Here is a 20,582-nt window from a genome sequence, read left to right as displayed (position 1 = left end):
AACGAAAATGATTATTGTTAGTGAAAAGCAATTTAGTGACAGCTATGGAGAGTAAAAACTCCCATTTATTCCCAAATTTATGAAAGAAAAAAGATCCCCAACTTTTAAATATCATCTTCAAAGGACAAGAAAAATGGGCTTGTGCTCTTTTGCATCCCAGCAACAAGTCATTGCTGAAAAGAGTGCAAACTAGAAGGCAGTTTCTCTTTATGGTGGTGATGGGGATGTCTCTAAAGCCAGCCATCTGGGGATTAAACTTTGTATTGACGTTACTGGCAAGTACTTTGTCCTGTCTCTTTTGTGTGCTCTTCTGGATTTTGATGTCAACTGTGTTAAACTAGCCTTGTGCTTGTTAATGCAGTTTCTGGGCCCGCTCCCATTGAAGTCATGGCAAAGATCAGGCTGATTTTGGTGCCAGTAGAATCAAGTCCTCTGTTATAATCCAGAGCTTGTGTTGTTTTAGCAGGTATTTCTGCTGTGCCACTGGCTTATGTTTATGATAAGCTTGGTTGGTTTTTTACTGCAACAGTGGTAGGCACCCTTGCTCTTCAAGTACACACTGGAAGAAGGTTCAGAGCCTAAGAAAGCTACCTGAATCTTTGCTCTGCCAACAGGAAAATATCCCCATAGCAGCTTTCCTCAAGGAAGGCTTAACAGTGTCACTGGCAGTTCCTGTGGACTTCTCTGGTTTGTGGTTTGGTTTTTTTTGTTCGTGTATTTGTTTCACTCTATTACTGTTTCTAATTGGACATGGAAAAGATTTTTCTATTGTTCCTAGACAAAGATGATTTGAGTTGGTTTTTTTTTTTAGTTTGGTACTTAAAGGTAGGCTCATGTTTAAGCATATGAAGATGTGGACTGCTCTTAAAAAGCATCCATAGCTGCTTTCTCTCTGGCTTGTGATCTCCTCTGTGAACAAGAGCTTCTGAGTCTCAGTTTGCAGGTGGCCATGGCTGTCAGACACTGAAATGTGCTCGTTCCCTCAGCACTCCTGCTGTGCTCCATGCAGATGCTGACTGGTGGGGTTTGTCCACCACTCCTCTGTGCTTTGGTTTATATTATACAGAGAGAGGAGTGTTTCAGCTGGTGGTTACCAGCATGAATGGATGCTGGGATATTTATTGTCTGTCCTGTTGCAAGCTTGACCCCATCACGTGACAGAAACAATAAAATGGAGATGGGTCTTTTCAGAGCAGCTCAATGTCACACCTTTGCCATGATTTATGGTCTTCTTTCCCATTATTGACCACTGGTCTGGCTGCAGAGAGGCCGTAGGGTGATATTAGGTAGCCTAGGATTTGGGGTTTTTTAGCGTTGCTGCCACATCAGTGGCAAAATTGTTGTTCTGGTCAACATCTTGGTGTCTTGTAGTTGGGGAGTGAGAGTTGGCTGTGTGTGTTCCCCAGGAGCTGCTGGGGAAGTGATGCAGAGTGAAAACAGCTTTGGAGAACATCCTGCTCGGGATCCCCACGGAAAAATGCTGTTTCACTGGAACCAGAGCATACTGTGGAAGTGTATCTGTTGATTAAGCTTTTGTCTTAAAGCAGCAAGGAGATTCTGGTGGAGAGCAGGAGTGGTTTTCCTGCTGTTCTGGGTAGGCCACATTTAAATTAAGTGGGAGTGTGTCAGCTGGGGAGAGAGATTTGCTTGAGAGGTGATGGTGTGAGGTGACAGCCCCTTCTCAGAGGAAAACGGGACAAGGATTTGAGCCTGGATGCACATGTGGCAGGTGAGCTGTGGCATTGCCATGTCCTTGCCCTGAAGCAGTGGGGACAAATGCAACATAAGGGAATCTGCCAAAATCCCAACTCCTCTATTTCTTCTTTCTTGACCCTCTCATCTAAATTTAATTTTATTGCTTTTTCTTTTCTGTCACCTTTATTCCACGCTTCCCTTTAGTATCTCTGAGAGCTTTTGCCCAACATCACTTTCCCTGGGTCTGCCAGGCCTGCCTTCTCTCTGACCTCTCCCTAACCCAAGAAGCAATTAGACTCTCAACATCAGATTTCAAGGTTTGGGGTTTTTTTGTTCGCAAAGGATGAGAAGGGGAAAACAAAAGCAGTGCCCCGAGTAATGTAAACTACCCACAGGCACATCTGTGCCTGTGTGATGACAGCTCCTGGTGGGAACTGCCCATGGCTCCCTGCGCCCTCCTCCACTGCAGCTGCTGACAGGGAGGGAACAACCTAAGGCCCGGCTCATGTTGATGTAGGATTCGGCATGGGGGAGCCCAGACCAGAGCCAGCTGCATCAACTGGCACTCACCACCCATCCTGTGGGTCCCACAGCATCAGTTGCCAGCAGAGCCATCCCCTGGGCTTTTCTTGCCCAGATGCACACTCTCACTTGTTCCCAGCTCTTTGTTACATGCTTTGCTTCTTTGTCCAAACAGCAAAAAGGTGTAGACAGGTAACTTTTGTTAGTGCTTGTATCAAGCATCCTAAAATAAGTAACTTTTCTACCCAATGGTGTGAAGTCTAGAGGACATGGGATTGTTTTTCCTGTGTTTAGTACAGCATCTGCCTGCAGCTCTGACTGCATTGACACTGATCTCTGGCTTTAGTTGTGATGGGAATGATAAAGTGAGTATTGTTTTCATATGGCAAGATAGAATGCTTCAGGCAAGTATTACAGTGCAGTAAATCCCTTGCTTCTAAGACTCAAGGTGTGTTTTCTCATCACACTGGCATGCGTGGATGACCCCTTCCCTGCTGCCTCTTCTGAAATATTTCTTACCATAAAGATTCAGTATTGTCCCATAGTAAAGCCTCAGAAAAGCAAGACTTTGTTGCTGCATGGTCAGATGAGTTTGTAGCAGCTGTGGGGAAAACTGAAAACACTCCAGAGCAGGTAACTCATCTCAGGTGTGTGACTACATTGACGTGGTTTTCAAGGGGATCCTGACCCTTTTTTTTCTGACACCTGCCTTGGCAATAGAGTAGGTTGAGCTGTACCTCTGTGGGGCCTTGGTCTCGTAGGACCTTGATAGCAGCAATTCTGCTGATTTTTTGACATTTGAAGGTCAAGACCCTGAATGCAGGACCTGCACCCTTCTGTAAGTGCTGCAGATATACACCCCCTTCAGGATTCCTCAGCTCTTTAAACTGGGACCTTAGCTGTGAGGCAGGAGAGTCTACAGGTGGATCAAGGATGAGAAGGATGGAGAGTGCAGAGGAAAAGTTGGTCTAAAACTGTGGCAGCTCTCCCAGTTTGGAGTGAAGTTGGACTGAAAGGTTTTGATTGGAGAGGCAGCCTGTCCCAGCCACGGGGGCAGCCCCGACAGCTGCTCCAGGGCCACTTTCTCCCTGCGTGCACTTGGGAGAAGGAGCCAGAGAGCAGCCAGTAGTTCCAGGCTTGTTGCAGCAACAACATCTGTTTCCTAGGTGCACTTTGTTTCTGAAGAGGCTGTGCAGCACGCTCCATCTGCGCCCTTCTCTTTTTTTTCCCCCCTTTTTTTTTTTTGCCGCTTGTGCCGCGATGGGCAGCAGACAAGGACGGTGATTCTGTGAATTTGGATTTGAGAAGGGTTTTATCACTTTCAGCTTCCCCTGAAACTACTTCATCTTCGTAGGGAGCAGATGCTCAGCCCTGCTGATATATGGCTGAAACATATGGCTGTGGTTCTTCAAGTTAGGAAAGATATAAATAAAATATGCATGACTTGAAATAATACCATACAACACTATATATAGAGCTGTCTTAGAAAATGTTCAAATTAGGATGGCTATATGTTTATTAAAAAAAAAAAAAGAGAGAGAGAAAAGAAAGAGGGGGAACAGAAGAATGAAAACAGACCCAAGGGGCAATAGTCCCTCGAGCCATTTCACTGCATTACAATGAATATGGACTCTATTAAGCTCCGTTCTGCCTGTTAGTGTTTCCCAGGGCAACACAGCTCCCATATGGCAAGCATGCAGCAGATTAGGGTAGGCCTCCGGGCTTCATTGAGGGCCCGAGGCTTGACTGGCAGTTGACCCCCATCCTCCCCCCCCCCTCCTCACACTTGACACTGCCTGTGTTTATCTAAAGCAAAAAGGGCCAGGGTGGGAGAAGGGGGCATTTGGGGGGTTATTGTCCCGGGCAATGGGAGAGGGCAGGGAGAGGGATGGGGGGGTGAGGAGGGAGGGAGGTGGGATGGAGGAGAAAGGGGGTGGGGGGGCACAGCCCCTCATACATATTCAGGAGGGGTCTTGAATGGGCAGAGGAGAAATAAAGCAGATGGAATTCATGTTAAAGAACAGCCACAATCGCCCTCCAAAAACAAGGAGAGAAAAGCGGGCAGCCTTAAAGGAGCGTAGGGAGCAGCGTTTATCCAATTAGCAGGGTTGTCAAATTGAATTTACTCAGAATGGAGGGGGAAGCCGGGGGGGAAGGAGGGAAATTAAGTGTCTAGGGCATGGGGGGAGCATGATATTGAAGAAAGGACGTGGGTTTTCTTTTTTTCTTACGCTTTAGCCTTGTCTTTTCAAGGACTGGAGCTGCTTTCAGGGCACGCCAAGGGGCAGCAGAAGCCAGTGTGTATACTCTGTTTTAGCACAGGGCTCCTCTCCTGATAACTGTGGAAAAAAGGACGTGTATCCTGTGGGACAAGGCCATCTTTGCATTCCTGGCCCGCCTGCACTAGGGCTGTCCCAGGCTGGCGGGTCCAGCCACCCTGGGACCACCATGCCACAGGCAGCGCCCAAAGCGAGCCACACTCACGGTGCCTCTGCCATGGTGACACTGGGGAGCCCGTAGTGGGTATGAGGGTGGCATTTCGTTCTTCAAGCGGCCTCACACTTGCTGGCTGATGAAATGCCAACGTGAAGGGGTTTGCTGGAGCTCAGCAAAGTCAGCCTGATCAATGCCAGCTGGAAAGTGGCGCTCAGTTCAGAGGAGCTGTTGGATGGAGAGGTGCCAGAAACTGCAGGCATTGGGTCCTCAGGGATATGTGCAAAAGTCAGACAGGCTATGAGAAGGCTTTGCATCCTGTTGCTAATTCAAAGCCAGCGTGCCCAGTCCTCTCCCTGGTGAGGCTGCAGGCTGTTGTGGAAAACTGCTCGGGGAACTGCTCAGGGAAGTAACTTCATCCTGAGGAAGACAGAAGAAAGTTACGAAGGTTGTTGCATGTTTGGTTTGTTGCTGGTTTGGTTTGCATGAGCAGTTCTGCTCAAAGAAAAGAGATGTTTTACTTGCAAGTTAAGTTTATTTTTAAAGAGGTGTCTGTTGCTCAGGACTTGCTTGAATTAAAACTGTGGTTCTTCTTTAGGGTCACCTAGTTGCAGTTTGGAGGCAAACCCACTGATCTGTGGTGGTTGTGCCATGCCAGATTTTACTCGGGATATTTTCCTTCTGCCTATAAGCATGAATTTATTCCAGACACTTTCTCTGTTGTGGCTTTTTGATGGACTCTCTGAGCTCACAAGCAGACAGTAAGAGAGTCTTTTTTTGCCTAATCACTTTTAAAAAGGGAGGAGGGGACCTCCTCATACAGTTAGTCAAGGGCTATGTTAAAAGAGCTAATGCACTCTTAAATCAGCTCTCAGTGCTACAGAGGGAAAAAACAGGCAAGCTTTTCTCCCTGTTTCCACATACACTGTGCTACCACCTTGATAAGGTGGTGTAACATTGGGTTCTGCCTTTCTGCCCTCTCCTGATACCAACCACTTCCCATTTGGGATCCTGCCACTTCCTATGGCACCTGTACACCCATCCCCATCAGCTGCCCATGCTGTTACATGGGAGCTTCTGTCCTACACCAACCTGTCCTTTTCCAAACCCTTGCAGAGAAAATGAGCATAACTTAACAGTGTGAAATTAATACTTTGGAATGGGGACAGGGGTTGGGTAGAGGTTAATTTTGCCCTGCAGGATGTTACTGTTTGATGGGTTGGGGAGAAGCAGTCAGGGATGCCCAGATTGCTGTCCATGCCCAGGAATCATGCAGGGACTTTGCAGCTGATCTGCTCAGGTATGTCACCTGGACAGTATTTTTGCAGCTAGAGGATTATACAGTTGTACCATGTGATTTTTCAGGTGGGATGGAAAAGACTGGGGGTCCGAGAGCAGCTTGCTTGATGGGATGGAGGTCCCAGTGAGAGAGCTTTTGATTTCTAGCCCTGCCTGGCACTGCTTTACTGTATAACCTTCGGCCAGGTTGGCTTCCTCTTCTAGCCCTCAGATTCCTAAATTTGTAAAACAAAGGGATACTGTTGCTCTTTTCTCTTTCACATTTTGTTTTTCAGTGGTTTGTGCTTAATGGGGGAAAAATACTGTATTGTATTAAAAACCAATGATTACAAGTAAAATTGGCTCATAGTACTGTGTAAGACATTGCTTTTTCTGAAAAGCTAAGGTCTCAATGTATGAAACAGAGAGCTGGGAGTACCATTGTCCCTACTTGACTTGCTGGAAACAGAGAGCAGCTGCAGTGAATTCTCCAGAGTCACCCAGGGTGTCCCCAGCTGTTAGCTGGACTGAAGTTGCTGCAGCCTTACCCTCGGTGCAAAGCAGTGCCTACTCCTTCCCACAGTTGATCCCTTGCAGGAAGATGTGCCCAAGGTCTGTTCTGCCTGACACAGCCCCAGACCAATGTCATGTGCATGGGTGACTTTCCCAGCTCCCGGTCTGCCTGTGCATTCCCTCAGCCTACCGGCGGAGCTGGGATGTGTGGTGCAGGGATGCTGCCCCGGAGCTGGGGCAGAGGCTGGTTCCTATTTGGGAACCTTGTAAATTACAGGCAGTGTGGCAGTAACGAGGGCTGCTTGGCTGGCCCTTGTTAAGCAGGAGGGGGCTTGGGGCTGTGAGCAGCATTTCCTCAGTAAAACCTTCAGTTTCTAATCAGCAAACACCTCTCCTGCTGCCTGTGCTTAATTCAAATCCCCTTTTCCTTTCGAGTTTTGTCACCCCCCTGCACAGGCACGGGCCTTTCTTCCCTTTTATATCTTCACCTCTGGTTTTCCTTTCTTGCTCCGCTGCCTTTGCAGTGCCCTCCGTCGCCGCGGCACAGCTGGGGCAGGGTTAGGTGTGTGGTGGGAAGCCGAGCCGACAGATTTTACACCCCCACCACCCCTCCTTAGCTGATGAAGCTCTCGTTAATTTTTTTCTCTTAATGGCCCCTCCTTTGATTTACTGGGCTGTCTGAAAGGGACTTAGAGCTCCACAGACAGGAAATTGTTATTTTAACCTGTCAGGAAAGAATTTAAAATAAATAAACAAATAATTTTTTTGTTTGCCCTCACTCTTGAACGTCTTTAAATTATTTTAACTCTTTCTTTTCCTAGATAACAATTAAGCAGGAGCTGTCAAGGCTGGTGTTGGTGGCTGCAGAAGTGCTGGCAACCAGGGGCAGCTCACAAGGTACCTGCCTTGGGGAATGGAGGCAGCAGAGCAGGACGCTGTCATGCAGCAGCCCTGCAGCCCCTGCCTGGGACCACCACCTCTGGGAAGTCAACTGGAATGCCTGGGGCCTCCTCCACTCCCCACCTCTGCCTCCTCTCCCACTGCAGTCCGCTCTGGTGCTGCTGGCAGGGACATGAGGCAGATCGAAAGCTGCCTGATTAATAAAGTTCCTTGCTTTGCACTATTGCAGACTGCTTAAGGGCAGCATTTTCAAAAGAGGTCAGCTCCCATTTAGGCATCGAAATAAGTTGGTTGCCTATTCAGGAGAGCTCAGCATGTCAAGAACTGAATGCTTTTGAAAATCTGGCTTCAATTGTGGAAGCTGAGAATTTCAAAATCTGGCCCTGGATCCTAATAGTTCTTTTGGAATTGATGTTTTCATTCATTTTCCTCATTATTTTTATGCTGGCCATTTACTTTTTGTACTTCACTCAGCTGTGAAAGAAATGGCCACATGTCCCTATTTAGAGCTCATACCCTTGCCTGGAGGTTTGGGGAGTGTCATGGTTTTAGGTACCATACACTTGCTGCAACACACCTTCCCTCCTCACTCTCTGCTCAATACTGTTCAATCTGCCCAGTGCCGTAGCCAAATTTTTTGAGCTCCTCTTTTTTTTCTCCCCATGTATTGCTCTTCATCTTTTCACAGACCTGGGGGCAGCCAGTTCAGTCATTGCATCGATGTGCCTGGGTGGTCTCCTAGCTCGTGAAGGGGCTCATGCTCAGTTCTGCGCCTTTGGCTTTGCCTTTCTGGCCAGAGGCTCTGTGCAACGCAGAGCTGCAGGGAGGTCTGGTTGGGAACGTCTTTGCCTACCCCCTCCCTCAGCCTGGGCTCCAAGGAACAACTCCTCTCCGTCCAATATTTTTCCATTCTGCTGCCAAACCCATCCAGATAGGGGGAATGAGTCAGCTTTGCTCCATAGGCTTCCAGCACTGAGGAACCAGACAGTAGGTCCTGCCCCAAAATGTTTCTTCCACATCAGTGTAAGGCTTTCCATCTCCAGGAAACCTTAGGGTGTGAGGTGTTTTAAAGCCAGACCTAACTCAAAGTCTTTTCCAGATGAGTGTACTTAGTGGGACATTAACTTGTGCATCAGCAGTGGTGTCAATGCTGCGTGTTCTGGTATGGACAGACCCAGGGCACTTTTACAGCCATCATCAGTGGTGACTTGCCCTAGTGGCTGTGGCCTAATGAAGGGTGCTTTGGTGGCTGTCTTACGTGGAGAAATAAACTCGAGCAACTCAGGTGGGTCTCCAGGTCAATCACTGAAGTATCGTGTACGACACTATGTGCTGGTTGGTGGGGGAAATGTTGAGACTCTTCTCAGGTGAGGAGAGTGAATACCAAGAAGGATGAGGTGTGTGGGAGGGAAGTTGCTGTCTTGTCTCTTTGGCACTGGAGGTTACCCACAGGGATTTTCACATGTAATGGGGCCGTGGCGTGCAGTAGCTGGAGTATGGCCTAGCTGGTCTCTCTGGGTGCCTTCAGGATATGCCCGATATCTGAGCTCTGTCCATGCTCCTGCATGCCTGGAAGCCACATTGGGCCATGCCAAGCTTGACTTAATTTACTCTGCCTCTTAGCAGGGCCTGTCATCTTGGCCTCACAGCCACTCTTCCCATGACTGTGTAACTCCTGGAAAGAGCTGCCTTGTGTAGAGCCTGCTGGGCCAGCCAGTGCACTGGACTCATACTGGCCTGCAAAGTGCCATGTAAAGATGCTCTTTGTGGCCTTCTCAAAACTCCAGCCGCACATTGCTTTACTTGCTGTTTTTTTCCTTTTGAAATCACCAGCTCAGAGGAGGCTTTTCTTCTCTCTTCTCAACTTTATATGAATGTCTCTTCCATTACTTCTCCTTCAAGCAGGGCTCTGGGACATGGTGGGGGGAAAAGGGACAGCCCAATTTGCAGAGATGCATGCAAGCCAGCTTGCTGGATTCTTGCTGTCATGATGGGGACCTCAGTGTGGCTGGCCATGGACATTGCCCTGTGCTGCACTCTTGCACCTTTGCTGTCCCCAAAGGCCAAGCAAAGTCATTTAAGAGTAGCTTGGTGGTATTTCCCCAAATGCTGTGGTTCCTTGCTAGCAGTAATCAGCCTTGCTTTGAGCAACTCACCAAGCCTCTCAGGGGGAGCCTGTGTCAGTCGTTACTTCTGGAGTTAGGAAGTTTAATTTTGGGGGATTATGCTTGGAGGGACTTGTGCCCTCTTTTTGACTGGGATGGTTATGGAGAGCACATGTTCCAGCAGGTGATGGCTCAAGCAGTGACCATGGTGGAAGTAGGAAGTAAGGACCCTGCAGAGTCAGGTGCTCTTGAGGATGGTGCTTGTGGCTAATGAGCTGATTGCTAATCAGCTGCTGCTTGGGCTGTCTGCCGTGGCTGCTTTGGGTTCGGTCTTGGGCTTCTTCCCTATAGACATACCACAGGAGCAATTCTGCAGTGCCTTAGGACTTGCAGGTCATCCTAGTGCTGCAGCTGAAGGGAGCTCAAAATCCTATAGCTGCATTATGAGGCCAGTAGAGGGAAATCTCCTCTTGATTTCAGCCTGTTGCCTTTGATTAAAGATGAATTCATTCTGACATCTGAGGTGTCTCTTGGGGGAGCTACTGAGGTCTTTAATCCCTCTGACCTGACTTGTCTGCTTTAATATTCGTTCATGAGTCTCCAAAGCAGCTGCTGCAGTGTGCAGCTCTTCACAGCAACCTGGGTTGTGACAGGTGGCCTTACATTTCTAGTTTTTTGGGGGCTAGTTGGTACTTTCAAATATGAACCTGGTGGTTTGTGTAGACTCAAAACAGGTGGTGTGTTTCAGGCAGAACAGTTAAACTGAAGTGTTTTCATAGGTTGAGTCTCTCAGTTAGAATGGACTTGTAGTGCTCATTTACTTCAGTGTTCAGAGTAGAATATATTCCCGACATAGCCAAGAAGTGGCAGCAACACTCAGTGGATCTTCAGTGACACTTTGTTGAAAATGTTTGTGTTTTGCTCCTGAAAATTGCCTGGTGTGCATCATTGTCATTCACTGTGCCAAGTATGAAATGGGGAAAGGGAGTGTGTGTCTGTGTGTGCTCGTGTACTGAGGGCTGAGGATGGGATGTCTTGGGAGACTCCCAACCATGTCTGGGGGAGAGGCTGGAGAAGAGAAATGCTTGCATCAGTGTCTGTAGCCTCCTCAGGCCACTGGCTCGGTGAATCTGTGGCAGTTTAGGGATGTTGGTGGAGAAGCCAGGCAGGGCTGGAAAGCAGAGAGAAGCTGAGGGTTTCATCCATTGTGTCTCTTGTCATCCGCAGGAATCCACTGCCGCACATCCACTGCATCCCCTGAGGCAGCTTATGGGACCCTTCCCTGGGCGCCCCAGGTCACACCGCATGGGATGGCAATGACACGTGGAAGGAAGAGGCCCATGTCCCCCATCCCTTGCCTCGTGCTTGCGGCTGCCAGCTGTTTTGCCAAACTGAGTGAGTGTCTGTTCTGACCCATTTTGGTTTGCCTTGATGCTGTTTTGCGTAGCCATGCCTCAAGTACAAAGTGGTTTTCTCTCTCTCTGCTGTTCCGTGAGTAGCCTTGACCAAAGGTCTAGGTTCAAACCCTCCTCCAGAGGAGGAGATACATTTGGAGTGGGACAATTCTCTCTGGCAGTGTCAAGAAGAAATGGGGCTGATGTACATCTCCAAACATCAGGGTGGGTGTGTGTGGAGTCAAGGGGAAGGTGCAGCGCAAGCAGGGGCAATGGGGAATGCAAAATGTACAGCACCACAGCTTTTTTCTCCATCCTTTCTATTGCTGAGTCTCACAGAGCTTTCTTATTCCCATTTTTTCCCTCTGTGCAGGTGAATCTCTGCAGGTCACAGTGCAGCCTGCTTCCATTGTCCAAAAACTTGGGGGTCCAGTCAGCCTGGGGTGTGTGGTGGACCCGCCCCGAGTGAACCTCACCTGGAGACTGAACGGGAAGGAGCTGGCTGGATCAGACGAGGTGCTGGGTATCCACGTGGAGCGAGGGAAGCTCGTCATCATGGCTCTCAACAACCGCACCGTGGGGCGATACCAGTGCATCGCTCGTGTGCCCGAAGGAGTCATTGCCAGTGTCCCTGCAGTGGTCACCTTAGCTAGTGAGTAGCTTCAGTTCTCTGCCAGCCCCTGCTTTGCTTGGGCCATCACTCACGCATCTTGAGAGGCTCATCTATTCTTGCTTGTCCATGTTGGCACCAAGGGATGACTCCTTTGGTGTAGGCCATTTTGTAGCGTTTGTGATTGTGGACTGGCTGACATGTTGTGGCCCAGCCTCACCCAAGCTGTCCTCCTTCTGTGTGGTAGGCTGTAGACCTGCCCTGCAGGGAGAAGTTTTTGCAAGACCAGGGAATACCCGAGCTATGGGGTTTGTGTGCCTGGTCAGTTTCCTGACAGTCATGCTGCCTCCTCTGGTTCCTGACGTGTTGAGTGTACAAATAGTACCTGCTGGTGCTGATGGCCAAACTGCTGCTGGGGCTGCTGCAGGACTGCTGCCAGCACAGGGTCAGTGTGTGCTAAGTTTTACTGCCTTCCTGAGACACAGCTCTGAGTGAGGGACTTTGCTCCTGTCCCTGAGCTTACGTGCTCCTCACTGCTGCCCTCTGGCATTGGGAGACGTGTGCATGGCCAGAGGTGTCTTAGGTGGGGAACTCTTCTTACAAGTGCCTGGTTTTGGCCAGATGTTGTGTGTATTTGGCCAGAAAGTGCTGTGTTTGGATGCATCTGAGAAAGAGCAGTGGAAAGCCCCACCTTCTCAGAAGCCCACACAGTGTTTGGTGGAGGTTGCCATTGCCTTGCAGTGACAGTCTCTGAGCGTAGAAAGGGCTTCATCTTTCCCAGCAAAAGGGAGTTTGGGGCTAAGTCTTAAGAAAATGAAGAAGTGAAGATGTTTGTGCAAAGTGGGGCCTGACTTTGCTTTAAAGCCAAGAGCTATTGGCTTGTCACTGATACATTAATCAGCAGTGAAATGTTTAGGCCAGGCTGGGTGGGAGGAGGAGGAGGCCAGGGAAAGCAAGGAGAGAGTTGCTGAACTCTGAGGCAGGGTGGGAGGGGGTTGTCACGGGGCCGAATCTGTCAGGGGATTTGGCCTGAGCCCCATGCTGAGATTAAGTTTCGGAGAACACATTCCAGAGCAGAAAGGGGGCTGTGTGTGCTGGTGGCCTGATAGAAAGAAGGAGAGGAGGGGAGAGGTGGATGGGATTACCAAGGGCATGGTTTGCATTTAGGAGAGTAGGGTGTGCACAGCTCCTCAGCCTGATCCGTTCCTGCTTAGCTGATCCCCTTTTCTTTTTTTACTCGCACCCCAACCCACCCCCACCAGCTCTATCTCTCCTCGGAAAAGTATGTCTGACCTATCTGCTTTGGTCTAGCATCAGTGGTGGATGGGAGACAGGTCCTAAAGCACCAGAAGGCCCCACCATGTCCTTCAGGCCAAATCAAAGCCACAACTGAGTAGTGCATCAGCCCTCTCCAGGTGCCAAATCACCTTCGCCTGCTGGGGGTATGTGTGCAGAAGAGAAGGACTTGGCCATTGCTGTGGTCCCTGTCATGACAAATGGACTTCTGAGAGGAAGTCAGGAGCACCATTCAGTGGAGCTCACAGAACTGGAGCCAGAGGTTGGATGATCAGGCAACTAATCCATTGTGGAAAACCCCTGTGCTGCGCTGCACTGCGCTGCATGGGTCTCTCGTCCTCTGGGGAAGCTGGGGATGGCAGAGGCTGTATCCCACACACCTGGACAGCCTTGGGTGATAGAGAGCACTCAGGTGGGGAAGATTTAGCAGTCAGTGAGTGAAGAGAGAGAGAGTGTCCCAGTAAAGATGTGGGACTGAGGGTGTAGGAGGAAGACCTCTTCTGGATGGGTTCAAATAACCAGTCTCATGTTCATGAGCTGAAGGCTGCTTGCAACAGTGGCATTGCAGTGGTCTGAAATAACAGGAAGCACCAGTTGGTGGTGGGACTGAGTTTGAAAGCTGTGGTAGCAGGTGTGCCCCAGGCTCTGTCTCCTGCTCCAGACCTCCTCTGCAGGACCTTGCTCAGAGCTGATTCAGTGGCGACCATGGTCCTGGGAGGGAGAGGAAAGCCCCTGGCAGGTCAGCATTGCAGTTGATACATCTTCTCCAGATAACCTTCAGGGCTGAAAGAGAACCATCTGAAATTCTTAGTTTCCATCCAGAAGTTATTTTGGAGTGGCAGGGGGAAGGTGAAACTGGAATGTGAATGAAAGCAGGGGGGCGGGGGGAGCAATGGAAATATTTTCAATGCTTAGGTTTATTTTGGAAGAGGACCTGGAGTCATTGAAAGAAGTGACTTGCTAGGTTTCAAGGAGTGTGGGTAACATTGTCTGGCAAACTTTTAGGCTATTTCCCCTCCTTTCTTTTTGCCTTCTTTGAAGGAAACAGTCTTGACTGCCCCAGGCTCTGTGTGCCCAGTCCCCCGGGGCCTCCCTGTGCTTTGCTGACAGTCAGCAGGTAGATAACCATCACTGCAGTGCTGGCAGCCACAGCGTAGCCCTGGGACTGATACCTCCTGCTCTCATCTGCAGCACAGTGACGCCGAGTCCATCTCTCTGCCCCCTGGCTCAGAGAGCTGGTTGAAACTTGCATTTAATTTCTCCAGCAGAGATAAAATAGCTGTTGTATATCCAGGAGGTGGAGGGTGGAGGGATTTGCAGAAGGGAGAGCTTTCATAAAGTGACAAAGTGAGTAGCACTTCAGGCATTACTTGGGCACCTTTGAGTCCAGTTAGAGCTGACCTGGTGCTCCACACAACCTTGGCAGCCTGTGGCATGTCAGTGCAGGTCACTGCAGGTCGCACCTGCTGATCACTGCTGGCCTGGCCATGGTGCACAAGATCAGTGCTGCAGGCCCCAGGGCAGCACTGCAGTCTGGGACTGTGTATGGATAAAACGGGAGTATTCCTGGTTTTCCAAGCTCAGCCTTAAGCCTTCATATGGATGACAGCTGCAAAGAAGACAGATACTTTCCGTGCCTGATTCTAGGGAGCAAAGTTGCCATCCTGCCAGCAAGCCCTGCCCCAGCCCCTCTCCTGAATAGAGGTGCTGTATGTAAAAGGCATGGCTGCAGTGGGATCTGGTGGCGCCAAGTAATTCCACCAGGGACTTGTACATGGTGCTGAGGGCTGGTTCTGTAACAGCCAAAGGTTTGGAAGGTCAAGAGCTCTTCGTGGAGCTCACAGGGGCAACTGAAGTGCGGGGCTGGAGCAAAGCTGATGCACAGAGGTGGCAAGAGCTGTGTAACTCCCAGCACTCATCTGCACACAAGGAAAATCAGTGTAGCAAACAGCAGCAAGCCTGACCTGGATAGACATGACATTTAAATACAAAACAGAAAAATAGATGAGGGGTGCAACAAAGAAACTCCACCCATTCCAGTGTCCTGTGGCCAGGGATGTGGGAGTGCAGGTACCTGTGTCCCAGGGAGGCTCACTGCCCTGTTCCCTCCATCGGTGCCACGGGTGAGGTCAGTCCTCGGTCTTGTGGCAGCACGTGTGAGAAGCTGGACCTCAGCGTGTGGTGCTTGTGGGCAGTGACCCTGCACGGGGTCGGGCTGGGCATCCCCCAGGAATTTGCAGCTGCTTTCTGAAGACAGCCCCATTCATTTTCCTTCACGGGGGCCTCTCCTCTGATACTCCCCAGAGAAATGGCAAGAGGGAGGGAGGGAAGGGGATGGCTGCCTGTTGGAAAAGCATTTGCAGAGCAGGCATGGGGGCTCTGGCCCCAGGGGCAGAGGCGGTGTGAGGAGGGGAGAGAAGGAAAACACAGGTGGTGTTTTGTGAGCCAGCAGAGTTGTGGCATGAGGACCGTGAGACCGGGCCCAGGGTGGGGGAGTGGGGCTGAGGCATGGTGGGGGAGATGTGCTGGGGCGGTGTGAGTAGGCAGGAGTCTGTGGGGCTGTGCCTGTCTCAGCAGGGTGGGAGGAATCTGGGGGTGCCAGCACCAGTGCCCAGGCTCCTGCGGTGCTGGCTGGCTGGGGAGCGAGAGCCATAGCCCTAGGCTGCTCTCACAGCTGAGGGGGGAAATGTGGAGGGTGCCTGCCCCCAGGATGGAGAACTCCATTCCTGCCTATTCCCCTTCTCAGGCTCCCTCCCCTTCCCTCTTTCACCCTTCCCTACGGCAGGGAGGACTTTTACCTTGGGGGTCATAATTTTATTTACTATTGCTTCTTCTCCAAAGTTATTTATGGTCTCCCATTCATTTAATCGGGTCTGTCTCGCCTGCCTCGTTGCTTGGCCCCCAGCCCTGGGATTCAGCTGGTTTCCCTCCCCAGTGACAGCAGCACAGTTGGCTGCAGGGCTGACCCTCCCCGCACCCCAGCTCGCCCCATCGCGCCTCGGAGCTGGCTGCAGATGGACACAAGCAATGGCCTTTGGTTGCACTCCCTCCTAAACAAAAAAAGGGGAAAAAAAGGGGAAAAAAAAAGCCCTGTTGTCCCAGCAGGGCTGGGATTGGCAGCGCTCAGTCTGCCTGTCCGCAGCACCTCCTGGACAATGGCTGGTAGATGAGGACTTGCTTCACTGTGGTCAGGCATGTCTTTTAAGGACAAGAACATGGGCTGGCACGCTGGGTGCTGCCATATGAGAAGGAAAACACAGCCAATGAGAAGGGATGTGGTTTCTCCCAGCTGCAGTGAATGTTAGACTCTGGTGCAAATTGCATGTTAGATGTGGGACCTGGCTGCTGCTGGCTGGGCAGCTGAAGGGGCAAGTGCTGCATATCCCCTGGCAAGTCCTGGCATGGACCCTCTCCTCCACCCCTCCCTGCCCTGCCCTGCCTGCTGGGGGGGAGCATATATGGTCCCTCCACAACTTGGGGGCAGCTTGCCTGAACCCCCCCAGGGTGAAGCCGGTTGTCCCAGCTTGGCACTGCACCCTCTGTTTTGCTGTGCTGGGGCCAAATGCAACAGGATGTGTGTGGGGGAGCTTGTCCCATGCACAGAGGGGGACGGGGTGACCCTGACCACCCCTCACCATCTCTGGCTGACGCATCAGTGCTAAAGGATGGCTGTACATGCCCATACCAGTGGCGAGCAGGGCAGCTGAGATCGCCCGTGGCCAAAATCCACTGGCAAATAAATCAGTCTTGTTCTCTGTGGGGAAGCAGGAATTTAGGGGAGTAGTTTGGCAGGAAGCTCATACACTTGGCATATGAGAAAGTAGTTTGTCCCAGTTCTGCTGTTTTTCCCCTCTCTCCTGCTAGTTTCACTGTGCTTCTCCAGAGGCACCTGGTTCTTGCTCCCCCAGCCACCCCAGGATCCCTTTCCTCTGTTCTCTCCCCCTCTGTCCAGAGTTTCACTCCTCGTGCCTCGCTTCTGGGCTGAGGGGAAGCCAGGAAGAGCTGCAGGTCCTGCTCCCTATTGTGGGGCTGCAACACCCACAGCTGTGAGATATGGGCTGAGCCACCATCTGGGGGGCTGCATGTGAGAGGTCCCCCTGTCTTCCCAGCCCACAGTCGTCCCAGGAGGTGCCCTGGTCATCATTTTCCATCTTCAAGATGGCTCTGCTGTGCCAGGACCTTGGGTCTGCTCTTTTTCCAGGCTCCTGGGCCCCTTCTTCTCTTCAGGGTGTGTGTGCATGTACACGTGCTCGTGTAAGTGTGTGTGTGCAGATCCCTGCCAGCATTGCTGGAGCCTGTGCCTTGGCTCTAAAATCTTAATTTGGCTGTGATGAATCCAGACCACCAAGGCGCACATTAATTTTCCTGATGCTCGTTTATATTTTGTTGATCGGAGAAACATGCGCAATGTGGGCAGGCAGACACTGAGCTTTTGCCACTTCTCCACCTCTTTCCATTTCTGTGGCTCTTACTATTTTATTCCTTGATCAAATATAAAAAGCAAAGAGGAGAAAATATCCATCATCATTCCCCTCCCCAGCAGTAACTTTCGTTGGAGGAGGAGCGTGAGGTGCTGCCAGCTTTTCACAAGTTGAGTTAACTTTCATCTGGCTTTAATATCCAGTGGAAACATGGCTCCCCTCCTCAGCTTGTCTTAAAGGATTAATCACATTTCTGAAGTTCACCCATATTCCTTCTTTTTTTTTTTTTTTTTTTAATTGAACAATGCCAAGAAATTCCAGAAGTATTAAGCATGTTCATTGCAAATCATTTTTATGACATTGCAAAACCTCCCTTTCTTTTCAACCTCCTCCCCTTCCCTCAGATCTGGGCCCGGGACCGCTGGCTCCCCCAGCAGCCGCCCAACAGCCCCTCCGCACCGCGCTCAGGGAGGCTTTCTCGACGCCTTGCCAAGAGAGCTGGTTTTTATTTAAACTCCATAAAGGATCTTGCTTTAATCAGAAAGTCTGCTTGAGAAATTTCATGTCACTTTTCCATGACTGTGGGTGGGAGAAGCTTGGAGCCAGAGTTGTCTTTTGCTCTTGGAGCGCTGCTGCATTTCCCAGAGAACAAACCCCACATTTTTCTGCTGGCTGGGGCTGCCAAGGGAGGCTGCCTGCCGCCCGCCCGCCGCCAGCCCTCCTGCTTCCCCCGCTCCCCAAACTGCCCGAGGTCGCTGGTGCCACATCCTGCGATGGATTTCTAGGGGTGAGGGAGCTGTCGACAGCACGTGGCCATGCCGTGGCTGCAGATGCAACACATTGCCTTAGAGTGGGGTTTTGCAAAGGAAGTGTGGTCTCGTCCAGATTTAGTGGCATGCCACTCAGGAGATCTGTTAGCCCTGGGTCCTGGGAAGAGGCACCAACCTGAGCCTTGATGTGACAGCGTGACCTGCGACCAACTGCGGGATGTGCCATTGTCACTAGCGGTCGCCTGGGCTGGTGTACAGCATTGTAAAAATGCATGTGAGAGACTTTCTTCCTGGCACAAAACCTCCTCCCTCACACCACAGACTGTCTGAGACAAACTTCAAGCTTGCTGTGCCTCAGTAAGATTTGCCATCACACCCAGAGAGAATGGAAACCAGTTTTGTCTCTGGAAAGTTTTGTGGGGCCAGGTTGGCATGCTCCCTTGCCCTGCCAGATGTAGGGTTTTACTGCAGTCCTCTCCTCCTGCTTTACAAAAACAGGGAAAATAAAACAAAAATCACTTCCTGTGCTTCCAGTCCTGCTGCCCACATCAGCCCAGCCAGGGCGGGAATCCCCAGCACAGCCTGGCAGGGGGATGTGGTGGGACAGGGTTTTCACAGATGCTTTAGGGAAGGAGCAGCTGTGCCATGTAGAAGAGGAGCTGGTTTTCCTCTCAAGTCCCTGTTCTTTTAACTGGAGCATGGACACTGCTTGGGCACATGTGAAGCATTGTGGTTAACCACAACTTTCAGCTGTGAGATATTTGATGGGAGCAAGAGTGCCCAGAGCACAGATGCCAATTCCTCAGGTGTTGGAGGAGCTTAGGGAGCATCACAAACTTTCTCCCACCTGGCATCTGTACTCTCTTGAAGCAGGCTGGGCTCTCTGAGTTACAACCACAAAGTCAGCTTCTCGGTAGCATGACAGCAGTGTGTGAAATAGCAGGAGGCAGAAGGACCTTTTTTGGCCTCCTTTCAGTGCTGCAGTAAGTTGGCTCAGTTTTTACTCCCAGGCCAGGATTTTTCGCACCTGGTTTCCCAGCACTGGAGCAGGCGGTCTCTGCAGAAGCTGTGTTTTAAGTTACTCATTTTGTAGGAAGAAGGAGAAAGAAAATAAAAATGTGAAAGCAGGCCAGTTTCCCTAGCTGCTGGGGTCAGAGCAGTCCTCTGCTGGCACCATGATGGAACAGCCCTGAGTCCATGGGGAGAGGATGAGCTGACACTGAGATGTCCAGCCAGCCACTGAGATGCCTTGTCCTTTGCTCTTTTTGCAGATCTCAAAGATTTCAAGTTTGATGGCCAGCACGTGATTGAGGTGGATGAAGGGAACACAGCCGTGATTGCCTGCGACCTGCCTGAAAGTCACCCCAAGGCTCAGGTCCGCTACAGTGTGAAGCAGGAGTGGCTGGAGGCCTCCCGAGGTGAGTGCACAGGGGTCTGTCCCGACAGGTTCCCTCACAGGACGCTCAGTTTCACCCTTCCTTACCAGCAGTAGCTGTCTCTGCCTGCTGCGTCCTCGTCCCTTTGCCACCCGTCTGAGCACAAGTTAGTTCAGGCTCCCTGGCGTGGTCTCCCTGATGTCCATGCTGCCTGGGACATCATGTGATTTTTCTTCAGGACACTGCATGTCTTCCAGGAGGCTGGACAGGAACATATCTTGTGACCCTGTGCCATCTTCTTTTCTCTCTCTACAGACAATTACCTTATTATGCCATCTGGGAACCTTCAGATTGTTAATGCCAGCCAAGAGGATGAGGGGACTTATAAATGTGCTGCCTACAACCCTGTGACACAGGAGGTGAAAACTTCAGTCTCCAGTGAGAGGCTCCGTGTGAGACGTAAGCCACTCTCCCTTCACTGCACATCTCCAGCTTTTGGAGCACAGACCAGTGCTATGGCAGCTGGTTTTCTGTGTGAACCATTACCAGTGCTGAGAAAACTCCTTTCCAGCAGCAGAAGGCCCCAGGGTCTGCTCCTGGAGTGTGTGTATGCAGCCCTGGCATTGCTGTGCTTCCTTAGGATTTGTTCTTGGTAGTGGGCAAGCAAAGGCCCTTAGCCCTTTGGCAAGGTGGCTTTGCTGTGTGTGTGAAACCCTTAGAGAATGTCCCTCTTGTCCTGCATTGCCATTTACCTGCCCCAGCACAGGGAAACAGTGTGCCCTACCACTAACCCTACCTACCCAATGCATAGGGTGCTCTCCCACCATCCACCTTCCTTCCCACCCATCTCCTTCCTCTCTCTCTCCTCCCCAGGCTCCACAGCAGAGGCAGCCCGGATAATCTACCCTCCTGAGGCTCAGACCATCATTGTCACCAAGGGCCAGAGCCTCATTCTGGAGTGTGTGGCCAGCGGGATCCCCCCACCGCGGGTCACCTGGGCCAAGGATGGCTCTGGCGTCTCCGCTTACAACAAGACGCGCTTCCTGCTCAGCAACCTCCTGATCGACCCCACAAGCGAGGAGGACTCGGGCACCTACAGCTGCACGGCTGACAATGGCGTTGGGGAGGCCGGAGCCGCCTTCATCTTCTACAACGTGCAGGTGTTTGGTGAGTGCTGCTGGAGCTGCTGTTTCAGAAAGGACTTGGACCCTCATCGCTGCTTTTAGGGGAAAAGACTAGCACTGATGCACTCTCCTCTTCCTGGACAAA

General features: G+C 50.9%; 2 protein-coding genes across 7 annotated transcripts in view; one reads left to right on the top strand and one right to left on the bottom strand.

The window, feature by feature from the left end:
* Nucleotides 1-20,582, top strand: part of BOC (BOC cell adhesion associated, oncogene regulated) — a 54,504-nt gene that overhangs the window by 20,210 nt on the left and 13,712 nt on the right. For 5 of the 6 annotated variants that reach the window (XM_017731947.1, XM_017731946.1, XM_008631767.2 and 2 more), the window contains 5 exons: nucleotides 10,674-10,841; nucleotides 11,214-11,492; nucleotides 19,209-19,355; nucleotides 19,629-19,772; nucleotides 20,187-20,480. In XM_017731947.1, the coding sequence (XP_017587436.1) occupies nucleotides 10,757-10,841; nucleotides 11,214-11,492; nucleotides 19,209-19,355; nucleotides 19,629-19,772; nucleotides 20,187-20,480 (949 nt within the window). In that variant the 5' untranslated portion in view covers nucleotides 10,674-10,756. Of the gene's footprint in view, nucleotides 1-7,262; nucleotides 7,339-10,673; nucleotides 10,842-11,213; nucleotides 11,493-19,208; nucleotides 19,356-19,628; nucleotides 19,773-20,186; nucleotides 20,481-20,582 lie in introns of those variants that run through there. The other variant, XM_017731949.1, reaches the window with a different exon arrangement.
* The window catches only part of CFAP44 (cilia and flagella associated protein 44), a 58,015-nt gene continuing 56,796 nt past the window's right edge, over nucleotides 19,364-20,582 (bottom strand). The window contains exon 35 of the mRNA XM_017731934.1: nucleotides 19,364-19,574. The gene's annotated coding sequence lies outside the window, so the exon portion shown is untranslated. The remainder of the gene's footprint in view (nucleotides 19,575-20,582) is intronic.

Source organism: Corvus brachyrhynchos, unplaced genomic scaffold (genome assembly GCF_000691975.1).
Source record: "Corvus brachyrhynchos isolate BGI_N302 unplaced genomic scaffold, ASM69197v1 scaffold3, whole genome shotgun sequence".
NCBI lineage: Eukaryota > Metazoa > Chordata > Aves > Passeriformes > Corvidae > Corvus > Corvus brachyrhynchos.
The sequence above is the reverse complement of the archived record's forward strand: the minus strand, read 5'-3'. Positions and strand labels throughout refer to the sequence as shown.